The sequence below is a fragment of the Naegleria gruberi genome (assembly GCF_000004985.1).
Source record: "Naegleria gruberi genomic scaffold NAEGRscaffold_61, whole genome shotgun sequence".
Lineage (NCBI taxonomy): Eukaryota > Heterolobosea > Eutetramitea > Acrasida > Naegleriidae > Naegleria > Naegleria gruberi.
In genome coordinates this window covers 82816-105594 of record NW_003163266.1, presented here as the reverse complement: position 1 = coordinate 105594, position 22779 = coordinate 82816, and the positions used below count along the sequence as shown (strand labels likewise).

The following is a 22779-nucleotide window of genomic DNA, read 5'->3' as shown; positions in this document are numbered from 1 at the left end:
TTGTTCCTTATCTCTTTCTGTTCAATAAGCAATATGTTGGGATTTATTGTTTATTCATACCTCTTTCCATTGACAATCAGTTGATACAATACTTATTATTTCTAGAATTCTAATAAATTTATCTGGAACAATTTCAATAAATTTTTGATTAGTTTTATTTACACTCGACTATGGTTTTTAAGGATTGGTTTCCTATCTCTTTTCAATTTTATCATCAATGATAAGACCCCAATTACCAGCATGACAAATCCAAGTTAATTTCTTTCCTTCTAAAGCCATCTTGGCATACTTAGTCTTCTTTTCCTTATTTTGTTCAATATAGACAACTCCATCAACTCTTACAAATCTACATGAACTTTCATTCATTTGAATTGCAAATTCAATACCATTAATTTTAACTTCTGTACAAGTACTATGAATTGCAGTGTGAATCTTTAAAATATCATCATCTGTAACAATATATGAACCTAATGATGTAATATCATCACTCTTTTCACCATCATCAATCATCTTATCACTTGAAGACATTGTTGGTTTAACAATTGTAACTTCACCTGAAACTGCTCCATCAATATGTGCTTGCATTGTTGTATCATTCATCATAATATTATCAGCAGCTTCTCTATAAATTAATCCACAAAACATTTCAATTGTTTTTTCAAATGTATCTAATAAATATTCAGATCCACCTGTTTCTTCTGAAATTGTTTTGTAAAAATCTTTTGTTGACCATGAAGATGAACCACATCTAACACTATGAATTTTAACATGATGATTATCAAATAAATTACTTGTTTCTTGTTTCCAATCAATATTAAACCATTCAGTTGATTTGTGAGGATCAGCATCACCAATTACAACAAGTGATCTATTTGTAAATGTATTTTCAACATTAACCCAAGATAAAGATTGAGCTTCTAATAAAACAGCTTCATAACATTCATCACCATCATAACCACTTGTTGAATTAATTGATTGAACAAATGAAATAATTTGTTCAATATCTGTTGTAAAATCTAATTTGTATAAACAATATGAACCATTATCTTTAGAATCTTCATAATCACCATGTGCAATAATTGCAATTTCTAAACCTCTAACATCATTCATTAATTGTTGACATATTGTTTGTAATTTAAATTTCAAATTATTTAAATATGAAGACATTGAACCAGTTGTATCAAATGAAAAACAAATTTGAACTGCAGGTACTCTATCACTACCAGTTGTATCTAATTTGTGATTATTACCAGGTACATAATAACATCCACTTAAAATATCTGAAATATTAAGTGATTTGTATCTGATAGATGTATCTAATTTTGACATTGACCATTTAGAAGCATCATCTGACCCTTTTAAAATCTTATTACCAGGTGTTTTTTCAATTAATTTGTTTCTAGCTTCAGATGTTGATGTAAAAACTTTAAATTTTGGATTAGTATAATCTGTATATGGTGTAATTGCAGATGAAGATCTTTTAGAAATTGTTGTTGAAGATGAAGTATAATATGATGAAGATGGCTTTTTTCTAATAGATTTTTTAACAGCTTCCTTCTTTTTCTTTGTTGCTTCTATGGCTTCTTTCTTTCTCTTTTCAGCTTGTTCCTTCTTTGAAATTTCAGCCTTCTTCTTTAATAATAATTTTTGTTTCTTCTTTTCTTCCTTTTCATAATTCTTTCGTAAATCTAATTCACCAACGATATAATCTTCCAAATGAATTGGTAATCTTCTTTCTCTTGTTGGTCTACTGCTTGACATTTCTGTTATTATTGTTATTATTGTTGTTTTTTGTTGTTGGAAAATTCCATCAATAACGCTGTGAGTTATTTAAAGAAGAATATGCTTTCCACCAACAAGTGGATTATCAACGAATTTCTGGCATTTTTTTTGCTTCGTAAAAGTGGATTTTTTTTTGGCGGTAAATATCAGGATATTTTTAACCAAAAATTTACCTCAAATCGAATTGTTATTTCCCACAAAACTTAACGCCATTCATCAAGAACAAGAAGCCGACATAGCTCAGTTGGGAGAGCGTAAGACTGAAGATCTTAAGGTCCCTGGTTCGATCCCTGGTGTCGGCAAATTTTAGTTCATGGATAAGAGCAATTTTTTGGAGGTTGTTTGTTAATTGTGGATTGAACATTATTCAAAATGGTGTTTATTTTCTTGAATGAATTGTTCCAAAGATCTTGGTTTCTTTCCAGTGACAATCTCAAAATCTGCATGTACATTAGCAGAGGTTCCATTCAATTTGTAAAATTGGAATAATCTCACCAGCCCAATAACTAAAAACTTTGGTAATTGGCTTAATTGATTAGCCAACTCAATTTCATCAATTTTAGTCCAAGTAATTTGTCTGCCAATAACTTTGGAAATAATCTCAGCTACTTGATCATAATTCAAAGATTGAGGTCCAGTTATATTGTAAACTTGTCCTCCATGAATATTTGGATTTTCAATGAGAATTTGAGCTGCCATATCGGCAATATCTCTAACATCAACATGACTAATGTGATATGGAATTCCATGATCGTTTCTTGGTTTGAAGAATTGAGATGAGTTTTTGATTGAATGAATGTCATCTCTAAGGAAGTTTTGCATGAATAGATTAGGTCTTAAAATTACGTAGGAAACGCTTGGTGCCTTATTTGAAAGTAAATTACCAATTACAACTTCAGAATCGCCATGATATCTGAATAAACTATTCGATTCAATGGTTGTTGAAGCTCCCAATCCAGATAATCTTATCACTTGTTTCAAATCATCCTTTGAATATTCAAGAATCTTGTTAATTAATTGTTCTTCCACTTTTGGTTGATTTGGTTCGCTCACTGTTAAAACGAAAACCCTTTCAATCTTTTCAAAAATACTCGATGGAATTAATTCGAATTGATTCAAGTCACCTTGAATATATTCTACATCAAGATTATTTACATAATTTGCAAGTTCTTGTTTTGCCTTTTCAATATTCCTCACCAAAACCTTCACTGATTGACCAAATGATTTCTGTTCAGAAAGTGACTTCAATAAATGCTTTCCAATTGTTCCTGTTGCTCCAGTAATAAGAATACTGCTCTTGTTATTTGATGTTGTGATTTCGCTTGACATTGTGCTTTGTTTTTTTTTGTTTGTTTTGTTTGACGGTTCACTTTCCTAAATAATATAAATAACTTTTTCATACTTATGATTAGTACGTGTGTGTGGATAAGCTAAAAAATTATGCTTATTAAAAATAGTGCTTTTTTAATTTGCGAGTACGCACAAAAAATTCTTACACGATTCGTTAAAAAAAGGGGAAATTCATTCAACAGATTAGAATAAGAAAAAATGTCAAGAGCATTCGAAACTGTTAACGTGTATGTGAGTGGAGTTATTCCAAATGTTAGTGCATCAACCGTTTGGTCACTGATTGGTTCTTTCAATGGTTTACCAACTTGGTATGATACTGTTGCCAGCAGTGAAATGGACAATAATCAATCGGATAATACTGTTGGAGGTATTCGAAAGCTCACCATGAAAAATGGTATTGTTCAACGTGAAAGATTAATTGCCATGGATTTACGTAATTCTTCATACACCTACTCTCTAGTTGATGGTATCCCATGGGAGGGATATAATAATGATTACTTTGCAACTATTTCAGTAAAGTCAATCACTACAAATGGAACAGATAAGCTCGATAACACATTATTGGAATGGAAGGCAGAATTTACATGTCCTCATGGTGAAGGAAAGAAATGGCAACAAGCTATTGAAGGAATATTTGAGTATGGAATTAAGTGTTTACAAAATATTTACAACAAGTAATAAGCAAGATTATAAAGTTTCAATAGACTTCCCCTTCCTCAAAATATCGAAACCTAGATTTGCTAATCATTTTACAATTTTGGAATGACATGTTTCTATTAATAAATTTAGTGCACCTCATCCCGTCCGATTTGAGAAGTTAAGCATCGTCGAGCCACATCAGTACTGAGGTTGGAGACAACTTGGGAACCTGTGGTGCTGAGTCTTTTAATCTTGAACACTATTTCAATATTTGAAGACTCAAATTCGAAATTTTATCGTTTATTGATCAACCACAAGTTTCTTTCTAATTAGATCAAATTTAAAGGTGATAAATAGATGGTCACGTAGCAAGCTTTTCTAAACAATAACTTACTGAACCAACAATCAATAGATTAGTTGCCTTCACTGTTCATACAGTCAAAGACTGTAGCGGGATTGTTGCCATATTCCTGGCAGGCTTCCCGTCCAAAATAATAATTGAAATGTGACAATAACAACCACTAAGATATTATATTTTCTGGTCACACTCTGGTTCTTACTATTAACATTTAACATTTCATAAGAAATCATAAAAATTTTATGTTTTTAGGATTAATTTAATTTATTTACATACTGTTACAATTCAATCAAAGAAGTGTTAAAATACTGTGAAAAATCAAAGTAGGCTCCCTTTGAATTGTTTTAGTGGCAGCAACCACCATCACGTATCACGTGAAGGTCCAAGCTCCCGTCTCCATAATTAATTTTCCATGCTTTGAAGGATAAGTATGTACTTTTGATAGGCCATTCATGGAGGAGAAGCAAGTTTTCTTTGTGTGAGGCTTGCATTCAATTGGGCAAGTGAAAGACTTGGTGTTAGGCTCATTGAGAGTAAAGATGAGAAGGTTGGTACATTGAAAATATTACTTGTATCAAGAAGTTTACTTCAAAATTTAACTGTTTTACATTCCTTGCCTGGTAAAAAGATATGCAAAAGGACCCTCCCATGCCGGGAATTGAACCCGGACCTCCTGGGTGAAAGCCAGGTATCCTAGCCATTGGACTACACGGGATCTCATTCATAGTAAAAATAGTACCTTAATAATGAAAATAGTACCTTAATCTTATACAATTGATTTTAAATTGTTTAATTGAAGCTTGTTCCAAATGAACTCACTTCTATAGGATTTCCAACATTTCTTGAAATTTGTTTGCAATAAGAGTTTGCAGAATGGTTCTGGCTTTATTAAGGTATTAGAAACATTTGAAAATAATCATTTACAAAGATGGTTTGATGATTGGCTTTGATGACTTCTTACATGTCTTTCTCTTGATACAAATCTTCTTTTTGATTGACTTGCAACACTTCTTCTTTCCACCAACTAATTTAAATTTCTTACAAATCTTCTTTCCCTTTGAACGTTTCAAACACTTCTTATAATACTTCTTCTTGATACATCTTGGAGGAATGACAATTGTCTTGGCACAATATTTCTTCTTTTGATATTTGACACATTTAGAAAGAATCTTCTTGTGCTTACAGAACTTGATAGTCTTATGTTTGGCACAGTATTTCTTCTTAATGAGACAACATTTCTTAACTGATTTTCTTTCCTTACAATATTTAACCTTCTTATACTTGGCACATTTCTTTGCCCATGAAACAATCTTACATTTTTTAACATATCTACATTTGGAAACCTTCTTATTGTAGGAATCAACAGTGTACTTGTCGCAAACCTTCTTCTTTTCACATTTCTTGATTGGAACCTTCTTGAATTTCTTACAGACCTTCTTAACACCCTTCTTGAAACACTTGTTAATAATCTTATGTTTGGCACAGTATTTCTTGTAACCCTTCTTGATGCAAATCTTCTTTGTTCCATAAGAATCACAAACTTTCCAGTACTTCTTCTTGGCACAACCAACAATCTTGTATGCATGCAAGACACACTTCTTTGTTGGCTTGCTATACTTGTCACATTTGGAATATTTCTTATGTTTAAGACATTTACCAGCTCCGACAATGGCATATTGATCACAGACTTTCTTTTGACCAACGAGTTTGTGTTTTAAACACTTCTTAATCCACTTATGCTTTAAGCATTTTCTCTTACAATGCTTTGGCTTGTGATACTTGTCAACAACGACGACTGGAGGTTTGGCTTGATAGCTGTCATTTGCTTGAACTGAGAGGACTGCAAGTAAAAGTAGAAGTGCAATTGAAAAGATTAGATTTGCTTTCATTTTTTGTTTTTGTTGGATGGAATAGTTCAATCCATGGTGCTAATTTAAACCATTTCGAATAGTTTTTCATTTGGAACAAGCTCAAAAAAGTTGGATGTAAGGTTCCAAACTTGGATAGAAAACTGATTTCCCTAACTAAACTTCAATTTACTATTCAAATATCAACTCATCTTTCCAATACTATTATCATAATTTCGTACTTGATTCTGTCAATACAATATTCTCAATCTCAAAGAACTGGTTCTTGCATGATTTACGATCTTTGAAAAGTTAGTGATATGATTGTTAATGTAAAAGTTGGTTTTATTACAATTACATTATACAACATCGAAAGCCAATAGTCCTTCAAGTCTAGATCCAGAACCACCAACAAGATTGACTTTTCCTGGGGCTGTTGGGGTGTATTCACCTTCAAACAAACCATTTCCCTTAGAAACAAGTTGATCACTTGGTGGTATCATTACCATGGCAACCATTTTATCAGCTGGGAATTGAATCTTGAATGAATAGGTTGTGCCAACTTTCATTTTACCAGTTTTTGGTGAAATTAATTCACCAGCATAGGTCTTCCAAGAGCCGTATTCAGATGGATAGGAAACTTCCTCAATATTAGCTCCACCTTCAACTCTAACGAAATAAGTCAACATTTCTTCACACTTTCTAACACCTGCAAAAATGGAAAGTTGGTAAATAACACCAGGTTGTGGAACACAAACACTGATAATAATATTGTGACCATCAACACGAGCAGAGGCAGCTTTAAGTTCTTCACCAGTTGACAAATCAGCAACACTTGGAATCCATTCTCATCGCATTGAATGACAATGTCAGCAATATTTGATTCTGTCAATACAATGCAAGCTTCATTATGAGTGATAGTGCTAATTCCATCCGCAAATCCATGAGTACTGATACGAACTCTATTAACGAAATCATCAGGACTAACAGGTGGTGAAATTAATTGCAATTTTGGATCTTCTGGATAGTGGGAAGCAATCATTTCATTTGGGCTCATGAAGAAGTATCTTGATGTGAAAATCTTTTGGAATGATGATCCGCCCAAAACACCAGCTCCCCAACAAGCATCAATCAATCTGAGAGATCCGTCTTCAAGTTCAACAGCATTCCATTCATGGTTTGATTCCTTAATATCTACTGGATTCAAAGGATTGAAACCAACAAGCTTTGCAAAACCAACAACACATGATACCTTTTGAATGCCTGATTGAATACACATATTCTTGAAGAGTCTTGCGTAACCACTGCAAACACCCTTCTTTTGAATGAAGGTAAGACGAGAAGTTGGGCAGTACATCTTCTTTTCATCTTCACTAAAGAACTTGTCGTGTTCACTTGGAACATAGACAGCATGCTGATTGGAGAGGAAACTCTCAGCATCATAGACAACATTTTCACAAATCCAGACAAAGATGGATCTTGCCTTTTCCTCAATGCTAGAGAATGGTTTAGTGAGGTAGGTTACCAATTGTGTAAGGGTAGATGTTTCACTGGATGGAATAGATTTTGCGTGGGCATCAATTTGTTCATAGTTTTTAAGTAACTTGTAGTGTTCGCCATCGGATTGGAAAGGACCTGTTGAAATGGAGAGGGTGCTTAATTGTTGAGCAACGGATTCGACCATGGTTTTTGGGGAGATGTTGTTGATTAAGGTTTTTTTTGTGGTGTGATATTTGTCTTGAATTTCCGCACAATGAACCTTTTGACCAAATCAGGTCACTTATGAACCTTATGGTTCAGTTGGTGCGTTTTACAGTGATTACAATGTTCTTGAACGACTTTAAGCTTCAACATTTGATACGATACTGGTATTCCACTTGTAAATATTTTACAATTAAATCAAAAAGTCCAATAAATTAGAATTTGGATTTGAGAGATCTTAGATTAACTCTCAAATTAAGGAGAAATATTAGAGGAAAGTAAATATTTGAGTAAGGCGCTATAACAAATAATTCTCTTTGGTTCTTCTAATTGGGTGTTGGTTATATCTAAATGCATTCCACCAAAATTGTCAAATGCAAACTGATCTGCTTGTTCATTTGACATACATCTCTCATGATTCTTGTCTTTCTTTGTTGTGATGAAAATTATTTCTGCCTTTGGTGCATGCTTCTTGATAGATTTCAACCTCTCCTCTAGTGATTTTATGGCATATTCTTTGTAAGAGTTAGGATCAAGCAATAGTAAAACAGTAGCAGCGCCTCTATAAAACGACATGGAGATAGATCTGTAACGTTCTGGACCACATTGATCCCACAGTTGAAGTTTAACTCTTGTTGTGTCTCCAAAGTGAAACATTTTGATTGCAAAGTCAACGCCAATAGAAGGATAGTACGCGCCATTTTGTTCCACAACCAAACCATTCATGGAACAGTTGAGCAGTGAAGTCTTTCCACTTCCAGAATCTCCATCCAATAGTACTTTAGTGAGATAATCATGGGTTGGTGGAGGTAAATTCTGAGTTGGAGTTGCACTATTGACAACATTACTGGTAATTGATTGGGAATTTGATTGAGCATTTGATTGAGAATTTGATTGGGAGTTTGATTGAGTATTACTTGAAAAGAAGGATCCAATAAACGACAAGGCCCCTCCAAAAAAGCCCTTCGATGATGGTTGTTGTTGAGGTTTCACAATTGCAATATTTGGAGATTCTTGTAAATCAGAATATCTTTCAAAGTAACCCTTTAAAATTCTCAATTCTTCATCAACCCATTTTTCTTTCATGGCAATAATTTGCTTGTTACCTTCCCCATCTCCTGACCCAATAATTGATAATTTGCAAGCAAGTTCATAAACTTGTTTTCGGAGTAAATATTTGGTGAATTTTCTTCCCTCTTTAGAATCTAGAAAATCATCCAAATCCTCAACTTGTTTACAACTCTTGTTGAGATTTAAAATTGTTTCTTGATAGTGATCCCATATTAATTCATGACAAATACCTCTCCAGTAGCGACAGACATTTCTTAGCGAAAAAATTAGTTCAACATGATGAATGTGGCCACAGATAATTTCTCCGATCAATTCATTGGGTAAAATTTGAAAGATTTCTTGTTGTTGCATTTTTTTTGTAAAGTTCAACGTCACATTGGCATTGTAATGATACGTGTGGTAACCAATCATCTACATTTTACACAAGAGATAGGGAAGAAAGGCTTTATTTTGAATGCTATTTTGCTACGGTTGAACCGTCAGAAAAGATTAATTAATGGTGCACGGAGCTTTAAAAGAATAATAGACGAATGTACACTAGTGACTCACAGATAATTGCAAATATTATCACATATTTAGCAGCTGGAGGAAGCTTATTCCAAAGTCTGGTTAATTTTGAAAATGGATCTTCTTCATTTTCTTGATTTTCACTCAATTCCAATTCGTAAAAAGGTTGACCACTCTTTACAACTTGTCCTTCCTTGTGCAATAGACGAACAACAATTCCATTGTGTTGACTCTTCCAATCTACTACTGTGGCCTGTTTGCTGCTTGATTTGAATGAAGCATTGAGCTGTTCTTTTTTAATGACATCCATTTCAGAAATGTGAAGTTTGGCAAGACGAAATTCTTCTTGTTGAAGAGGAGACGAATCTGAAAGATTTGGAATGGAAATCGTTATTTTGTTGTTGTTGAGCTCATGATTGACCAGAGAAGTGGTGAAAAATCTTTTAACTTGTTGGTGCTGAGGGTTTGTGGCTTTGTAAATACGTTTCACTTGTTTTAACATTTTTTCTAGTAAGATACTAATCTCATGTGCCACAAGCGAACCTAAAATTTATCAGTAACCCGAGTATATTTCCATAAAAAGCCAATGGCGTTGCGTGAAGTAATTTGGGCCAGAGTGTTTTATGAGATTTTGATTGGCCAAAAAGCAAAATGAAAAATTATCCTCCCATGCCGGGAATTGAACCCGGACCTCCTGGGTGAAAGCCAGGTATCCTAGCCATTGGACTACACGGGATCTCATTCATGTAGAAAATATTATCTTAATATAATAATGACATCTTAATATTGATACTATTTATTACTCGTTTGTTGCATGGTTGGATTTGAAATAGTCCCAAATATAAACCATATCAGAGTGATATCCCTTATCAAACCAACCTTCAATACAGTTGTCAAGTTCATTTCTTGTTGTCCAAAGGAGATGATGAAGGTTAGATTGGAAGGGATTAGCCAATTCTTCATGGCCATTACTCTGCAGCCATTTCACTCCAACTGGTTTCATGAATGGACAAACCAACCATCTTATACATTTCTTGTAGGCATTTAAAGAACTGTTTCCAATCTTATGAGGTGAATATTCCAGATTCTCAATTGTTGTTTCTCCATTCTTATTTACAATCCTTTGTGGATCTGTTGTTTCAAATAATCTTATTGCATTATTTGTTTGATTGTCATCTTTAGGATCTGAAACAAGACTGAAACTTGTAGAAACCAATAATTTCTCTTTTTCTTGGCTGTCTAAATAAAATACTAAATCAGGACCGATATTGTCGTCTGGTTTCACTAAATTGTCTAATAAAAATCCGTCAGTCTGAGTAACCCACAACCCAGATAATCTTTCATTTCTTTCAATACTTTGTTCAGAGAAAACAGGAGCGCGTACGAAACTGTTAACTTTCAAACTGTAATTCTCAAACTCCTTTTTTGGCAAGCCAGCAAATAATTTACAATCTCTGATACTTCCATACTTTTCGCTTTCTTCAAGTATTAATAAATGCATAAAATATTCAAATACAATTCCCTTCTGTTGTTTCTTGATATTCTTTCTGAGATGATTCCACAATTGACCTCTATAATTCTTAAACATCGTTTGATAATATACTGAAAAGGAAATTGGGTCAACAATATCAAAGTGAAGCTCCTTTTTACCAACCTGAACCACATGTGCAAAGGCTGTCTCGATGAATGCCTTTCCAACAATGTTGTTTAAAAGTGAATCTTGAGGCACAATGTATTTTTCTCCAAAAAGCAGATTGAAAATAGTTTCTTTGATTTCCTCCCTTGTTTCTTCATTAGAAAATATTCTATCCAATCGTTTCCTTGAGCTATCTTCCTTGTTACTAATAATTGTTGATAAGCAATTTCTGATGGATTGGCTTATAGTTGTTTTTTCAGATTTTAAATCATTTAAAAGAAGTCTGTGGAATGATGTTAAATGCTCAGGGGAGCCTGAAAGTAAATAACACAGAGAATACAAATGTGGAAAAGGTTGACTTGAATTAAAATTGAATTTCTCTTTGAGCACAATCTTTACGTCGTGGCGACACCACGGATACATTTTACCAACAATTTGGTTGGTAAACCTTCCTTCTTCCGAAGTGAGGATTGCTGAAATCTGAAATGTCGTCCCAAGGAACACAGGATTATTGAACCTGGAGATTACTTTGTAGACAGCGTGGAAAAGATTTCCTTTTTCTGAATTGCTCATATGAACAGTACCCACTCCATGTGATGTTAAATTATTTGCCTCGTCAAAGGCGAAAACTACCTTAAACTTTTGTCTCTCAAGCCATTTACTGTATTCTATATTCTCATTTTCTATTATTTTTATAAAGTTTGAATTGTTTCCAATAATCTAAAGCATCAAATAATTTAGTATTTGGATAAAGATAAACAACAAAAAATCGGTCAACATCTTCAGTGGAAGAATGAGCAAGATGAAAAATCGAAAAGGTTTTTCCACTGGTCGAAATATCAATTAAATGAAGAATGGTGAACAGCTGATCTCCCTTCCCCACTTTACAATTTCTTGAAAGAGCTTCTCTTAGATGATCACCCTTATTTTCAGGATGCCTAAATGGATCAAAATGACCTGTCCATCCAGCATAATCATTTCGTCTAAATGCTTCAAATCTATCTGGTAGAAAAACATTTTTAAAGTAGTCTTTCAAAAGTGCTTTTTGCTTACTTGATTCATCTTTAATCTTTTCAGTCCAGAGCTCCAAAGATTCCTTAAAGATTTGAAAGATAGACCTTTTGTCATGAATAAAAGTAGCACCAATACGTTGGGAAAAATCTACTCGTTCTATTTCATAGGAACCATGTTTGTCTAATTTTCGTGCCCAACTAATTATTCTAATAAATTCTAAATGAAAATATTGTGAGAGTCCGTAGGTAGTTACCAATTTTTCTATCACGGAATTATCCTCACTTTCTATTGCTGCATGTAACTCGTAGCCTGAAAAGCCTATTTGAAATAATACCCAAGCACTGCAATGTCTTAATTCTGGACCGTTGCATTTTCTTGAGGCACAAAAAAACGAACACAGATCCGATTTTGACCAATTACTCATCTCTGAGGTTTTTAAGAGTAAGGTGTTAGCGTTAGCTGGTGAATTCATTTTTACTTTTTTTAAATGATGAAATGGTTCAACTTTTATTATAACAGACTTTCGTCCATAAATTAAAACCGATAAAATATAATAAATTGTTTGTAATTGAGATACCAGGAAGAACCTCCTCTGTTCTAATGGCATAATCCTAAGCTTTTTTGTTCTATAAAAAAAAGATGAAAAGGTAAAAAGGCATGGGTGGAGTTCAAACACTGAAGCTGTTTAAATTTTCTTTGCAACAAAGAGTGCCCAATCAGCTCTTGGTTTAAGAGTCTTTCCATCTTCTAATAGCTCTGTAGACATATGTCCAGCAAACATTTCAGTGTCATAAATTGTTCCGTTATCATCGACAACAATTGGAACACTGACATACCCTCTTGGAATAACATCTTGATCAATAATAGGCCATTCCATTGTGGTTGTTTCCCCCCAAATATTCACAGATTTTTGATCTCCCACCCAATGACCTTTATCTGAGAATACGCAAAATGAAGTTATCCAACCAGACAAATAGGAAGGACCTGATCCACCACCACAATGATGGGCAACTCTATTCCACCATTCCTTATCAGGATTTCCTTTAATAGATTCCACAAATTTGTCCAAAACTGGGAATAATAGTTTGGACCATTTTTTCATACAGTTTTCCTTTGTATCAAATTCCAATAATCTATTTGCTCTTTCTCTAATTGAAACCCAATCCTCAACTTCGCCCAATAATGTTACATTTGGTAAATTGCAACACAAACTAAACATGTAATCAAAATAATTTTTCATAGCAGCCATTAATACAACTGCACCAATCATTCGATCTGTTTCGGTAGTTGTTGTAAAATCTGGCATTATCCATTCTCTTACACTTGGATCCTTAATATTCTTTGCAATTTGTGTTGTCATATCTAATGAAAGAGAAGCATAATCTGCAGTCATCAAAGTACCTCCTCCATACACAATTAATTGTTTCTTTCCTTCAAAATCCACGAATTTGTCTCTCAATTCTTCTGATCTTCCATTTACATAATTGGAAAATTGAGTACAAATAGCAAGCCATACATCATCTGGTTTAATTACCCAATTATGATGACTAGAATAGGCAATAGCAGCACTCATCACAAATGAATTCTTTCCCAATGCAATAGGCTTTACAGGAGAAGCATCTAAACTTGATCTAATTTTTTGATAGGTTACTTTCTCTTGCCTTTGTCCAACATAATAATTGTCAGTGTTAGATTGATTCGGAAGAACCTCTTCTACAACAAACGGTTGGTGATAATCTCTAACTGGGGTTGCTTTAACAGATGATACTTCAAAGGTAATTGGCATTTTTTTTGATCTTTCTTATTTCGATCATGAAAGAAAAGTTTGAGAAATAAATAGATCAAGGTTCATCATTTTCCTCGGAACTTGGTACACGGTGATTACTAGAGTTAACAATCAAGTAATTTAATTTTCAATGATTCCAAATTGGGAATGGAATTTTCTCCAATAACTTGTTGAGTAAATTCTTCTTCATTGGTTTCCGAGGTTAGAAATTTCCTAGCCTCCTCCAATTTATTCTCATAATATTCTAAAGTTTCCTTCTTGCTTTCCGTCGACGATTGTAAATTTAAAATTTCAATTCTACATTCAATCATGAATAGCTTTCTTTCTGTGATCAAAGTTTCAGAGTTGATTGGTGTAGTGCTTTTTGCAGCTGTGTTTTCCTTCCTGGTTGCTCCAGATAAATAACGGTTAGGTCCATAGAACGTTCTCATATTTTTTTTGAATTTATTGTTAAATTTTTGTAAAAAACTTGGAAAAATCTTGAGAAGAAAAATAATTGGATATCAGAGGAAATTAAAATTTATCTGAAACAGGAACAACCAAATTTTCTTCTATTTGGTTGGCTTGTTGGAGTGTTTTCTTGTTCTTGTTTGTTATCAGCTGTAATTGTTTGTGGTTCTTGTTTGTCAATTGAAGAGGTGTTTGGAGAGGAGGTGTCGATAATGTGATAGGCAATGTCAGTAACTATTGATTTCAACTTTCTTAGGTTGACATTCTTGAGAATGATTGATTTTTCTGTGGAATCTCTTCCCATGTGATAGTCAATCTTGAGAGCCAATACATGATCGATAATTAAAAAGTCAACATTTGTAATTTCAAATCTAACTTCCAATAAGGAAATGAGGTAGACAGCTCCTGAGCATAGAGATTCACGAGTTTGATGAGATAGTGTAGATAATTTCTTTGAAACACTCTTTCTGATTTCTTCAATAGTATTCATGCTCTTCATGAGTTGATTATTCTTTTTACAATAATCATTCAATAGAATATTCTTAAAGTTTTCAATTGCTTTTTGAATGTCATGAATGCACTCTTCGTAATTTTCTTGTTTCTTATTGAATTCATCAATGCACTTATTTAAAACATTCTTCTCAATAATATTTCCTAATCTTTCGTAAACATCCTTTCCAGTTTCTGCTATATTGTTGGTGATATTCAAAATCTCATTTCCCATTTTAGATAATTCCTTCTTGATACTATTCGAATAGTTTCTCTTGGCAGTGTTCAATTCCTTTTGGGCTTTTTTCAACTCAACTTCAGCATGAAGCTTATCCTTGATGAATGCCAAACATTTTCTCAGGGTTGACTCTTCTTTTTCAATTTCTTTTTCAATTTGTTCATTGGAAGAAGTTGGAATTGGCTCTTCCTTCTTCTTTCCTGCTGCTTTGAAACTTTCAATGGCATGTTTGATGAGGAATGCCAATTTCTCAAGTCCTTTAACTTTTCCTTTAATTTTTGGACCTGTAGCAGTTTGTGAAAATTTGAATTGTACACTAATTCCTTCTGCAAGTTCAATTTCGGCACCAAAAGAACACTCTCCTGAACTAGGTTTAAACATAACTTCAGCTCCAAATTTGAACATGTCCAAAAACTCAATCATACCAGAAACCTTAAATTCTGGTAATTCAAAATTATTTGGAATAAATTTGAGGTAAATTTCAGGGCAATTTTCAATTGAAATTAGTTTGCTATTCTTCTCACCACTCTCAGAAGTAGATGATGGAAATAAATCCTGGATTAGTTTGAAATCAACTTTATCCTTTTCAGATTCTTCCTTCTTCAAACTCTTATTTTCAACAACAATCAATTTTTGTTGTAACTTCTTGTCAATATTAAATCCACTAACAACAATGTTTCCATCCCACAAATTGAATGAAGAAACCTTGCCAAACAATTGAATTCCATATTTCGGAGAAATAACTGAGGCAATTATTCCTTCAATTTTTTGACCATTCAAGATATTTGGTAATTCGATCAAAATATCAGAAAAGAGAGTAATACCCATTGGAATCTTTCTCTGTTTGACAACCATATCACCTGAAGCAATATTTAGAGTAGTGTAGCCGTCTCTAATCATCATGGTCTTTGCAGAAAGTCCAATGCCTGCCTTCACAATTCTAATGTATTCGTATTCTTCCTTAATTGAACTAAACTTGACATTAATCATTAGTTCGGTCAATTGCACAATATCTTTGAATCCTAAGTTTTCCAAGTATAATATAATGAAATCGTCCACAATATTCTCATTAATCGAGAGGTACATTCCGCACTTTTTGTCATTTACCAAAGTTGCATTACACCGAATAGAAGCTCCAGAAGGCAGGCCTGTTGTTGCAATCGTTGCATAATTGATGTCTACTCCAAGTTCACAATCACTGATAGCAGTGAGCCATTTCAACCCAAAAGGATGTTTCCAATCTCCTTGCATTCTTCCAGTCAATTGGACATCAGTCGTGCTGATGATTCCTTCAAGGGAAAATAGTAATGGCGATGGCTTTTCATCTATCTTGACAGTAATTTTCTTATCTTGTGCGATATCCAATACTTTTTCTATTGATTCGTTTAGAATATTCAAAACTCTTTCGAATACATTTACAGGAATCAGTTCAACACCAACCTGTAACACAACTTCTGTGTTTTGAGAGAAAGATAGAGCAAATGACATTGGTACGAATGCTAGACGACTTCCAAGTGGAAATTTCAAGTTTCTGAACTCAACACCCAAACCAACTTGAGCAGGTTGTAACATATTTCTGCCATTTCCAATAACCATTCTTAAAATTGTATCAAAATTAATACTAAATTCTTGGGATGTTACATAATGATAGTCATCAGTATTTATCATATCATCTTTTCTTACCAATCTTGATGATATCAGTAAATAAAGAAATTGGAATGAATATTTGAGTTGATCATTCATTTCATACCACTTGTTGTTATTCGATTCTAATACCAATATGAGATTTAAAGTATTGGATTTGATATCAAAATTGAGATCACCAATAGAATTCATAGAAAGTAAGTCCTTATTTCTTGAGGTTTCGTATGCATAATAATAATCCAAAGTACTTAAAATAATATAACCACTCTTGAATCTAATGTATTTCTCGACTTTTTGAATTAGGGTCTGAATTTCTGGTTTGTCTTTGAAAAGAATTGAAATTCCTTTCTTCTCTGATGAGTTATTAGTGGCTGCTACTACCATTGAAGATTCCTTCTTGGGATCTGCTAATATGGTTGGAAGAGTTTCCTGAACTTCACAATTCAAACTATTATCCAGCCCACAAACAATCATAAATTGAGGTATAAAATTGTCCAACTTGGTAGTAAAATAAATCTTGCTCACTAATACAATACCAGTTTCAGCGAACTGAATTTTACAATCCATTCCCATTGCAATAGTAGTTGGTGTCAAAATGCTATATTGGAAGAAGAGTGTAAGTGATTCTTTCTTCAGCTTGAATAAATCAGTTGATGGTAAATTCAGCTTTTGCATCAGAGCATTAATTGATTCTTCATCTTGATTTAACTGAACTAAACCAAGAAATGAAAGTGTGGTTGGGTTGAATTGAATAGAACATTTCAACTCTTTTATGAGTTTGAAGATGGAAATATTACAAGAAATGACAATTCCCTTCTTGATAGAAAAGCCATTAAAAGCACATTCGGTTGTTGAGATGGAAAATGTTAAATCTTTTAACAAAAGTTCACTATTTTCATCTGTTGACTCCTCTTCCTCCCCCGAATTGAACAATTTACCAAAAATACGAGAAATTGATTTGATTGATATTGGATCCAAACGTGTGGCAACCAATGCCTGAATATCATCATTGAGAATTCCTCTAAATTTGAAATCATGCGTTCCAGCACGAACAGTGCATTCAATCAAGAGCTCTAAACTCAATGAAGAATAATTAAAAGAAACCAAAGCATTTTCAATCACCATCTTGGGTATTCCAAGAGCATTTTCCCATTTTACAATTATTCCAGAAACGTTTCCATCAGTATCCATTTCAACATTGCTCAACTCTACTGATTCCAAAGTAGGAATACCAGAATTAAGTTTGCATTTAGCATTCAAATCAAATTTGGATGAAATTTCACTAGATGTAACTTTCGTATTAAGAGCTAGGACTGGATCTATTAAAACTAATCTGTTTTTTTCGTTTCTAATTGGATTTCTAAAAGAACATGAAATACTATCGGCACTATTAATTTTCAATTCTGCTTCAAGATTTTTCAAATTTTCATTCTTGTACAGCTCAGGAAGATTTTTTGACAGGAATGACAAATCCTCGATCACAAAATCAATACTGATCGTGAATGGCTTGTAAGTTGAACTTTTCTTTGGTATAGAAATGGACTTGATCAAAAACTTGGCATTAAAAAACTCTTTAGAAACCTTATCAATTTTCAACTTTTCATTATTGAATTGATTATGATTGAAAATGGAGAGAATTGTTGAAAGGGAAAATTGTTCATTATTGGTGAGAGAAATATTCAACAATTGTTCATCTTCACTGTTGATAGATGCACTGATTTTAATAGAAATATTGTTGAAGAGAAGTTGTTTATCGTCGGTGAGTTGGCATGTGGATGAATTTATCAGCAATTTAATCTCATCATGGACGAGTGAAATTTCTGACATTTTTTTCAGATGAAAGTTGAAGCTTGCCATATTTATTTAGATTTAAATGGCAATAATAGTTTGGTTGACTGGGATATTGTGTTTTGCTCAATAATAATTGACTCAACATATTATAGTAACTGAATATCTTACATTATCAAGTATTTCAAAATATTTACAATTAATTCTTCTTTTAAATTCAAGAATGGTGATTTACATGAAACTCTCATTTAAATCCTGCCCACCATATGATGGTTCAATCACCTCATCCATATCTTCAATATATCCATCATTTAAATCAAAAACAATTGATCTGCCAACTTCATCCATTTCCTCCTGAAGGGCAGCTTCTTCATCTTGATATTCAATTTGTTCTTCATCCTCTTCTTCAGTATATTCATCAGCCATTAAACTTGTTGATGGACTATTAGATCGGTACATTGAATTCATGTTTTGTTGTTGTCTTTCCAATGATAATTCATATTCCCGAGCAAGAACATCCCTTTCTTTTGCTCCTTCTGTTGATACTGCTGAAAATAATTGTAATTGGAAATGTTCTAAATATTCTAAAACAAGTTCTTCTTCTATAGGATGAGGATTATCTGTATGTTGAGTTGATTTACTGTCACTACTCAAGTACCAGAATAATGGCTCGGCACTTGTCATTTGTTCGAATAGAGACATTTTTAATTAAAAAAATATAATATTAAATTTGGGCGGCATTTGATTTTGGAGGGATGTTATCAATTTGCTTGATTGACTGTTGTTCGATTTCTTTGAGATATTGTTCAGTGTTTTCATCCCTCTTTACTCCATGGTTAACATTTGATGAAAATCCAACACTCTTGTACAATTCAAAGAATGAATGTTCTGGGATAAGTTCTGGTAATTTACAATTATTTACCATCATGTTCGAAACTGTAGCATAGGCAATAGCTTTAAGATTTCAATAAAGATATTCACAAAGAAAACACTTACCAGTATGTATGTAATTGTAACCACCTAAATTGTTTTGGTAAATCAAATTGAGAAAATATTCGAAACTTACCTCCACCAACAATAATCGTTACCTTTGACTTTAACTCATTCTTTACAAAATTGGTTACATATTCGAAACTTTCCAAACTCAAATTCCATGTACCAAGAGGATCTCCATTCAGATTATCAGCTCCCATCACTAGAATAACAACTTCTGGTTCAAACTTTTCGAATGATTTTGCAATTACTGAAGTGAAAATTCTCTCAAAATTCTTATCTGACAATCCCTCTTTTAGTGGCACATTGAGATTGTGATATTTTCCTCGACCTGTTCCATTATTATCAGTGGTACCAGTTCCTGGATAGAGTCCAGGTCCAAATTGATGGAATGATACTGTAAATACTCTCTCACTGCTAAAGAAAGCCTCTTCAGTTCCATCACCATGATGTATATCTATATCAATACATAGAATCTTCCTTCTTTTAATCAGTAATGATAGCATTACTACGTCATTAACATAACAAAATCCAGCTGCCCTTGATTTTCTTGCATGATGTCTTCCACCTTCAAAATTCAAAATGGTCAATCGTTCCTCACTAGAGCTACTCTTCAAAAAGTGATTTACCTCTTTTGCTATGGCATTGCAGGACCCACCAATATAAAGAGCATAATTAAACTATTTGTAATATTTCAATAAAATCCAATTTCATTTATCCATACCATTCCCTTAAAATCATGAGCATCATCCACCAATCCAAATTGTTTTTTTAATTCCTCAATATCAGTTGCATCATCATTATCACTATTTGAAGATTCATCACTCGATACTTCTTCATCACTCATATCTTCCTCTTTATCACCCAATGACGATCTTGCTTTCAAACTTTTATCGATTTTATACAATGCATGAACGTATTCTTTTGAGTGATAAATTTGTAAATCCTTCATCAGAGCCTTTTCTGGTTCAATGCTTTCCACTTTTTCCAAAATTCCAAAAGCCTCTTCTCACATATTCAACAAATTATATTTCAATCATCACACTAACCTATCAGAGAATGAACAAGTTCCGATCTTGAAGGTAATTCATCAATTTCCTCCTGTATTAAATTAGCAGCACTACCATAAGGTTGTTCCGAATGTCTATTATATGCTGGTAGTTTTGAACAGGCATTCAAATACCTCTCACTGTGAACATATTTGATAGTATGATAATCGTTATCATTATCTTTCATTTTTTTAAATTTAATTTATTGTTGTTGTTCCACTTTTTGTTAGACATTTTGAAACTAATAACGATAAATAACAATAAAAACAATTGGCGCCATTCTTAAAGCAGACCTCAAGATTTAATTAAGGAAAAACTTGTTCGATTTTTGTCAAGAGGCCATCTGCTTGTTATTATTAACAACTCACTGTAAACCTGAACTCTTGTTTACAATTTAACGCACGTCTCAAAACACGCAAAATCAATGTGCGTCGCAAGGAGTCCATCAGAAAATGACCAAGTAAAATTCTCTGCATTTTGGTGTGGCATCTTTGAAAGAGCGCCACAAAGCCTAATACTTTATCAGAGAGCAGAATTTGGGCTTGACAATATCGATTTGAAAATTCTTCGATTTTAATTTAAAAATTTAAAAAAAAAATGTTGCTTCGTAAATCATCAAAATTATTCAATACTTCATTGTTGAAGAGTACTTCCTGCATGATGGGAAGTAGAATGTTCTCCCAACAATTGAATAGAGTTTCCGGTAGTAAAGGACCAACAGAAATTGATATTTCTGGTGTGATGGACATTCCAAGTAAACAAGCTCCTCCAGAAATTCTGCGAACACTTCAAGAAAGAGTTGATAACGTTAAAAAGGAAGCAAAACTTGGTGGAGGTGTTGAAAGAATGGAAAAACAACATCAAAAGGGAAAGCTTACAGCCAGAGAACGTATTGATCTTCTCGTTGATGAAGGATCATTCAGAGAATATGATGCTTTTGTTAGACACAGAGCCACTGACTTTGGAATGGAAAAGGATAGACCAGCAGGTGATGGTGTTGTTACTGGTCATGGTACAATTAATGGAAGATTAGTTTTTGTTTTCAGTCAAGATTTCACTGTTTTTGGTGGATCTCTCTCTGAAACTCATGCTCAAAAGATTTGTAAGATTATGGACAAGGCTATGGAAGTTGGTGCTCCAGTTATTGGTATCAATGACTCTGGTGGTGCTAGAATTCAAGAAGGTGTTGCCAGTTTAGCTGGTTATGCTGAAGTTTTCCAACGTAACGTTAATGCTAGTGGTGTTGTTCCACAAATTTCCTTGATCTGTGGACCATGTGCTGGTGGTGCTGTTTACAGTCCTGCAATGACTGATTTCATTTTCATGGTTCGTAACACAAGTTATATGTTTGTTACTGGTCCTGATGTCGTTCACTCTGTCACTCGTGAAACTGTTACTTCCGAACAATTGGGTGGTGCTCAAACTCATACTCAAGTCAGTGGTGTTGCTCATCGTGCCTTTGACAATGATATTGAATTAATCAAATACACTAGAGAATTCATCAGCTATTTGCCATCAAGCAACAGAGAAAATGCTGAAAGTAGACTTCTTGCTACAAATGATCCAGTTGATAGAAAGGATATGAGTTTGGACTTTGCTGTTCCATCTGATACTAATGCTCCATATAACATGCTCTCTTCAATTATTAAGCCAATTGTTGACGATCATGCTTTCTTTGAAATTATGCCAGATTATGCTAAGAATATTATTACTGGTTTCGCTCGTATGAATGGTGAAACTGTTGCTATTATTGCTAACCAACCTTGCGAATTGGCTGGTGTTTTGGATATCAACTCTTCTATTAAGGCTGCTCGTTTTGTTAGATTTGCCAATGCTTTCAATATTCCAATTTTGACCTTTGTTGACGTTCCAGGTTTCTTGCCAGGTACTGCTCAAGAATACGGTGGTATTATTCGTCACGGTGCTAAGCTTTTGTTCGCTTATGCTGAAGCTACTGTTCCAAAGATTACTGTTATCACTAGAAAGGCCTACGGTGGTGCTTATGACGTCATGTCTTCAAAGCACTTGAGAGGTGACTATAACTATGCTTGGTCTACTGCCACAATTGCTGTCATGGGTCCAGAAGGTGCCGTTAAAATTATTAAGGGTATTGAAGGAGAAACTCAAAAGGATCGTGAAGAAACTTATCGTAATAAGTTTGCTACTCCACTTCTTGCTGCTGAACGTGGATTCTTGGATGATGTTATCAAGCCACACGAAACTAGACAAAGAATTATCGAAGATTTGGAAATTTTAAGAACAAAGAAGAAGGAAAATCCAACCAAGAAATTATCCAACATTCCATTGTAAACAAAAACTATTTAATTAAATTATACTATTGTAAAACTCCCACTCTTTGTTTTCTGTTTTGGAGATACTAAATCTGAAAGAAGCAAACCAATAGATAAAGAAAGATGGATCACCAACAAGTCAGCAA

At 33.6% G+C, this 22779-nt stretch overlaps 13 protein-coding genes and 3 non-coding genes across 16 annotated transcripts; 3 read left to right on the top strand and 13 right to left on the bottom strand.

Annotated features, from left to right (window-relative positions):
- Nucleotides 1–134: 134 nt before the first annotated feature.
- On the bottom strand, nt 135–1761 carry NAEGRDRAFT_59430 (uncharacterized protein; the record flags this gene model as incomplete). The annotated part of the gene is made up of 1 exon (XM_002671371.1): nt 135–1761. One exon carries the CDS (start codon nt 1759–1761, stop codon nt 193–195), a length of 1569 nt encoding a protein of 522 aa, XP_002671417.1. The 3' UTR covers nt 135–192.
- A 250-nt stretch (nt 1762–2011) lies between these two features.
- NAEGRDRAFT_t652 lies at nt 2012–2084 on the top strand. The gene has a single exon. It is a non-coding gene; the product is annotated as a tRNA-Phe (tRNA).
- A 61-nt stretch (nt 2085–2145) lies between these two features.
- On the bottom strand, nt 2146–3111 carry NAEGRDRAFT_73482 (uncharacterized protein; the record flags this gene model as incomplete). The annotated part of the gene is made up of 1 exon (XM_002671370.1): nt 2146–3111. One exon carries the CDS (start codon nt 3109–3111, stop codon nt 2146–2148), a length of 966 nt encoding a protein of 321 aa, XP_002671416.1.
- A 219-nt stretch (nt 3112–3330) lies between these two features.
- Nucleotides 3331–3810, top strand: NAEGRDRAFT_73481 (uncharacterized protein; the record flags this gene model as incomplete). The annotated part of the gene is made up of 1 exon (XM_002671441.1): nt 3331–3810. The coding sequence occupies one exon, from the start codon at nt 3331–3333 to the stop codon at nt 3808–3810; it is 480 nt and encodes a 159-aa protein (XP_002671487.1).
- Nucleotides 3811–4772: 962 nt separating this feature from the next.
- On the bottom strand, nt 4773–4844 carry NAEGRDRAFT_t642. Its single transcript has one exon. It is a non-coding gene; the product is annotated as a tRNA-Glu (tRNA).
- Nucleotides 4845–5049: 205 nt separating this feature from the next.
- Nucleotides 5050–6018, bottom strand: NAEGRDRAFT_73480 (uncharacterized protein; the record flags this gene model as incomplete). The annotated part of the gene is made up of 1 exon (XM_002671369.1): nt 5050–6018. The coding sequence occupies one exon, from the start codon at nt 6016–6018 to the stop codon at nt 5050–5052; it is 969 nt and encodes a 322-aa protein (XP_002671415.1).
- A 317-nt stretch (nt 6019–6335) lies between these two features.
- Nucleotides 6336–7660, bottom strand: NAEGRDRAFT_81505 (uncharacterized protein; the record flags this gene model as incomplete). Its single annotated transcript, XM_002671368.1, has 2 exons — nt 6336–6784; nt 6928–7660. The coding sequence occupies 2 exons, from the start codon at nt 7658–7660 to the stop codon at nt 6336–6338; spliced, it is 1182 nt and encodes a 393-aa protein (XP_002671414.1).
- Nucleotides 7661–7932: 272 nt separating this feature from the next.
- On the bottom strand, nt 7933–9099 carry NAEGRDRAFT_81504 (small GTPase; the record flags this gene model as incomplete). The annotated part of the gene is made up of 1 exon (XM_002671367.1): nt 7933–9099. One exon carries the CDS (start codon nt 9097–9099, stop codon nt 7933–7935), a length of 1167 nt encoding a protein of 388 aa, XP_002671413.1.
- A 160-nt stretch (nt 9100–9259) lies between these two features.
- On the bottom strand, nt 9260–9757 carry NAEGRDRAFT_73477 (uncharacterized protein; the record flags this gene model as incomplete). The annotated part of the gene is made up of 1 exon (XM_002671366.1): nt 9260–9757. The coding sequence occupies one exon, from the start codon at nt 9755–9757 to the stop codon at nt 9260–9262; it is 498 nt and encodes a 165-aa protein (XP_002671412.1).
- A 162-nt stretch (nt 9758–9919) lies between these two features.
- On the bottom strand, nt 9920–9991 carry NAEGRDRAFT_t641. The gene has a single exon. It is a non-coding gene; the product is annotated as a tRNA-Glu (tRNA).
- Nucleotides 9992–10054: 63 nt separating this feature from the next.
- Nucleotides 10055–11314, bottom strand: NAEGRDRAFT_73476 (uncharacterized protein; the record flags this gene model as incomplete). Its single annotated transcript, XM_002671365.1, has 1 exon — nt 10055–11314. One exon carries the CDS (start codon nt 11312–11314, stop codon nt 10055–10057), a length of 1260 nt encoding a protein of 419 aa, XP_002671411.1.
- A 253-nt stretch (nt 11315–11567) lies between these two features.
- Nucleotides 11568–12377, bottom strand: NAEGRDRAFT_73475 (uncharacterized protein; the record flags this gene model as incomplete). Its single annotated transcript, XM_002671364.1, has 1 exon — nt 11568–12377. One exon carries the CDS (start codon nt 12375–12377, stop codon nt 11568–11570), a length of 810 nt encoding a protein of 269 aa, XP_002671410.1.
- Nucleotides 12378–12590: 213 nt separating this feature from the next.
- NAEGRDRAFT_60912 (uncharacterized protein) lies at nt 12591–13691 on the bottom strand (the record flags this gene model as incomplete). Its single annotated transcript, XM_002671363.1, has 2 exons — nt 12591–13566; nt 13630–13691. The coding sequence occupies 2 exons, from the start codon at nt 13689–13691 to the stop codon at nt 12591–12593; spliced, it is 1038 nt and encodes a 345-aa protein (XP_002671409.1).
- A 502-nt stretch (nt 13692–14193) lies between these two features.
- On the bottom strand, nt 14194–18339 carry NAEGRDRAFT_81503 (uncharacterized protein; the record flags this gene model as incomplete). Its single annotated transcript, XM_002671362.1, has 1 exon — nt 14194–18339. The coding sequence occupies one exon, from the start codon at nt 18337–18339 to the stop codon at nt 14212–14214; it is 4128 nt and encodes a 1375-aa protein (XP_002671408.1). The 3' UTR covers nt 14194–14211.
- Nucleotides 18340–19024: 685 nt separating this feature from the next.
- On the bottom strand, nt 19025–20529 carry NAEGRDRAFT_73472 (histone deacetylase; the record flags this gene model as incomplete). Its single annotated transcript, XM_002671361.1, has 5 exons — nt 19025–19254; nt 19297–19320; nt 19367–19973; nt 20018–20298; nt 20343–20529. The coding sequence occupies 5 exons, from the start codon at nt 20527–20529 to the stop codon at nt 19025–19027; spliced, it is 1329 nt and encodes a 442-aa protein (XP_002671407.1).
- A 473-nt stretch (nt 20530–21002) lies between these two features.
- NAEGRDRAFT_52866 (uncharacterized protein) lies at nt 21003–22652 on the top strand (the record flags this gene model as incomplete). The annotated part of the gene is made up of 1 exon (XM_002671440.1): nt 21003–22652. One exon carries the CDS (start codon nt 21003–21005, stop codon nt 22650–22652), a length of 1650 nt encoding a protein of 549 aa, XP_002671486.1.
- Between the last annotated feature and the right edge of the window lie 127 nt (nt 22653–22779).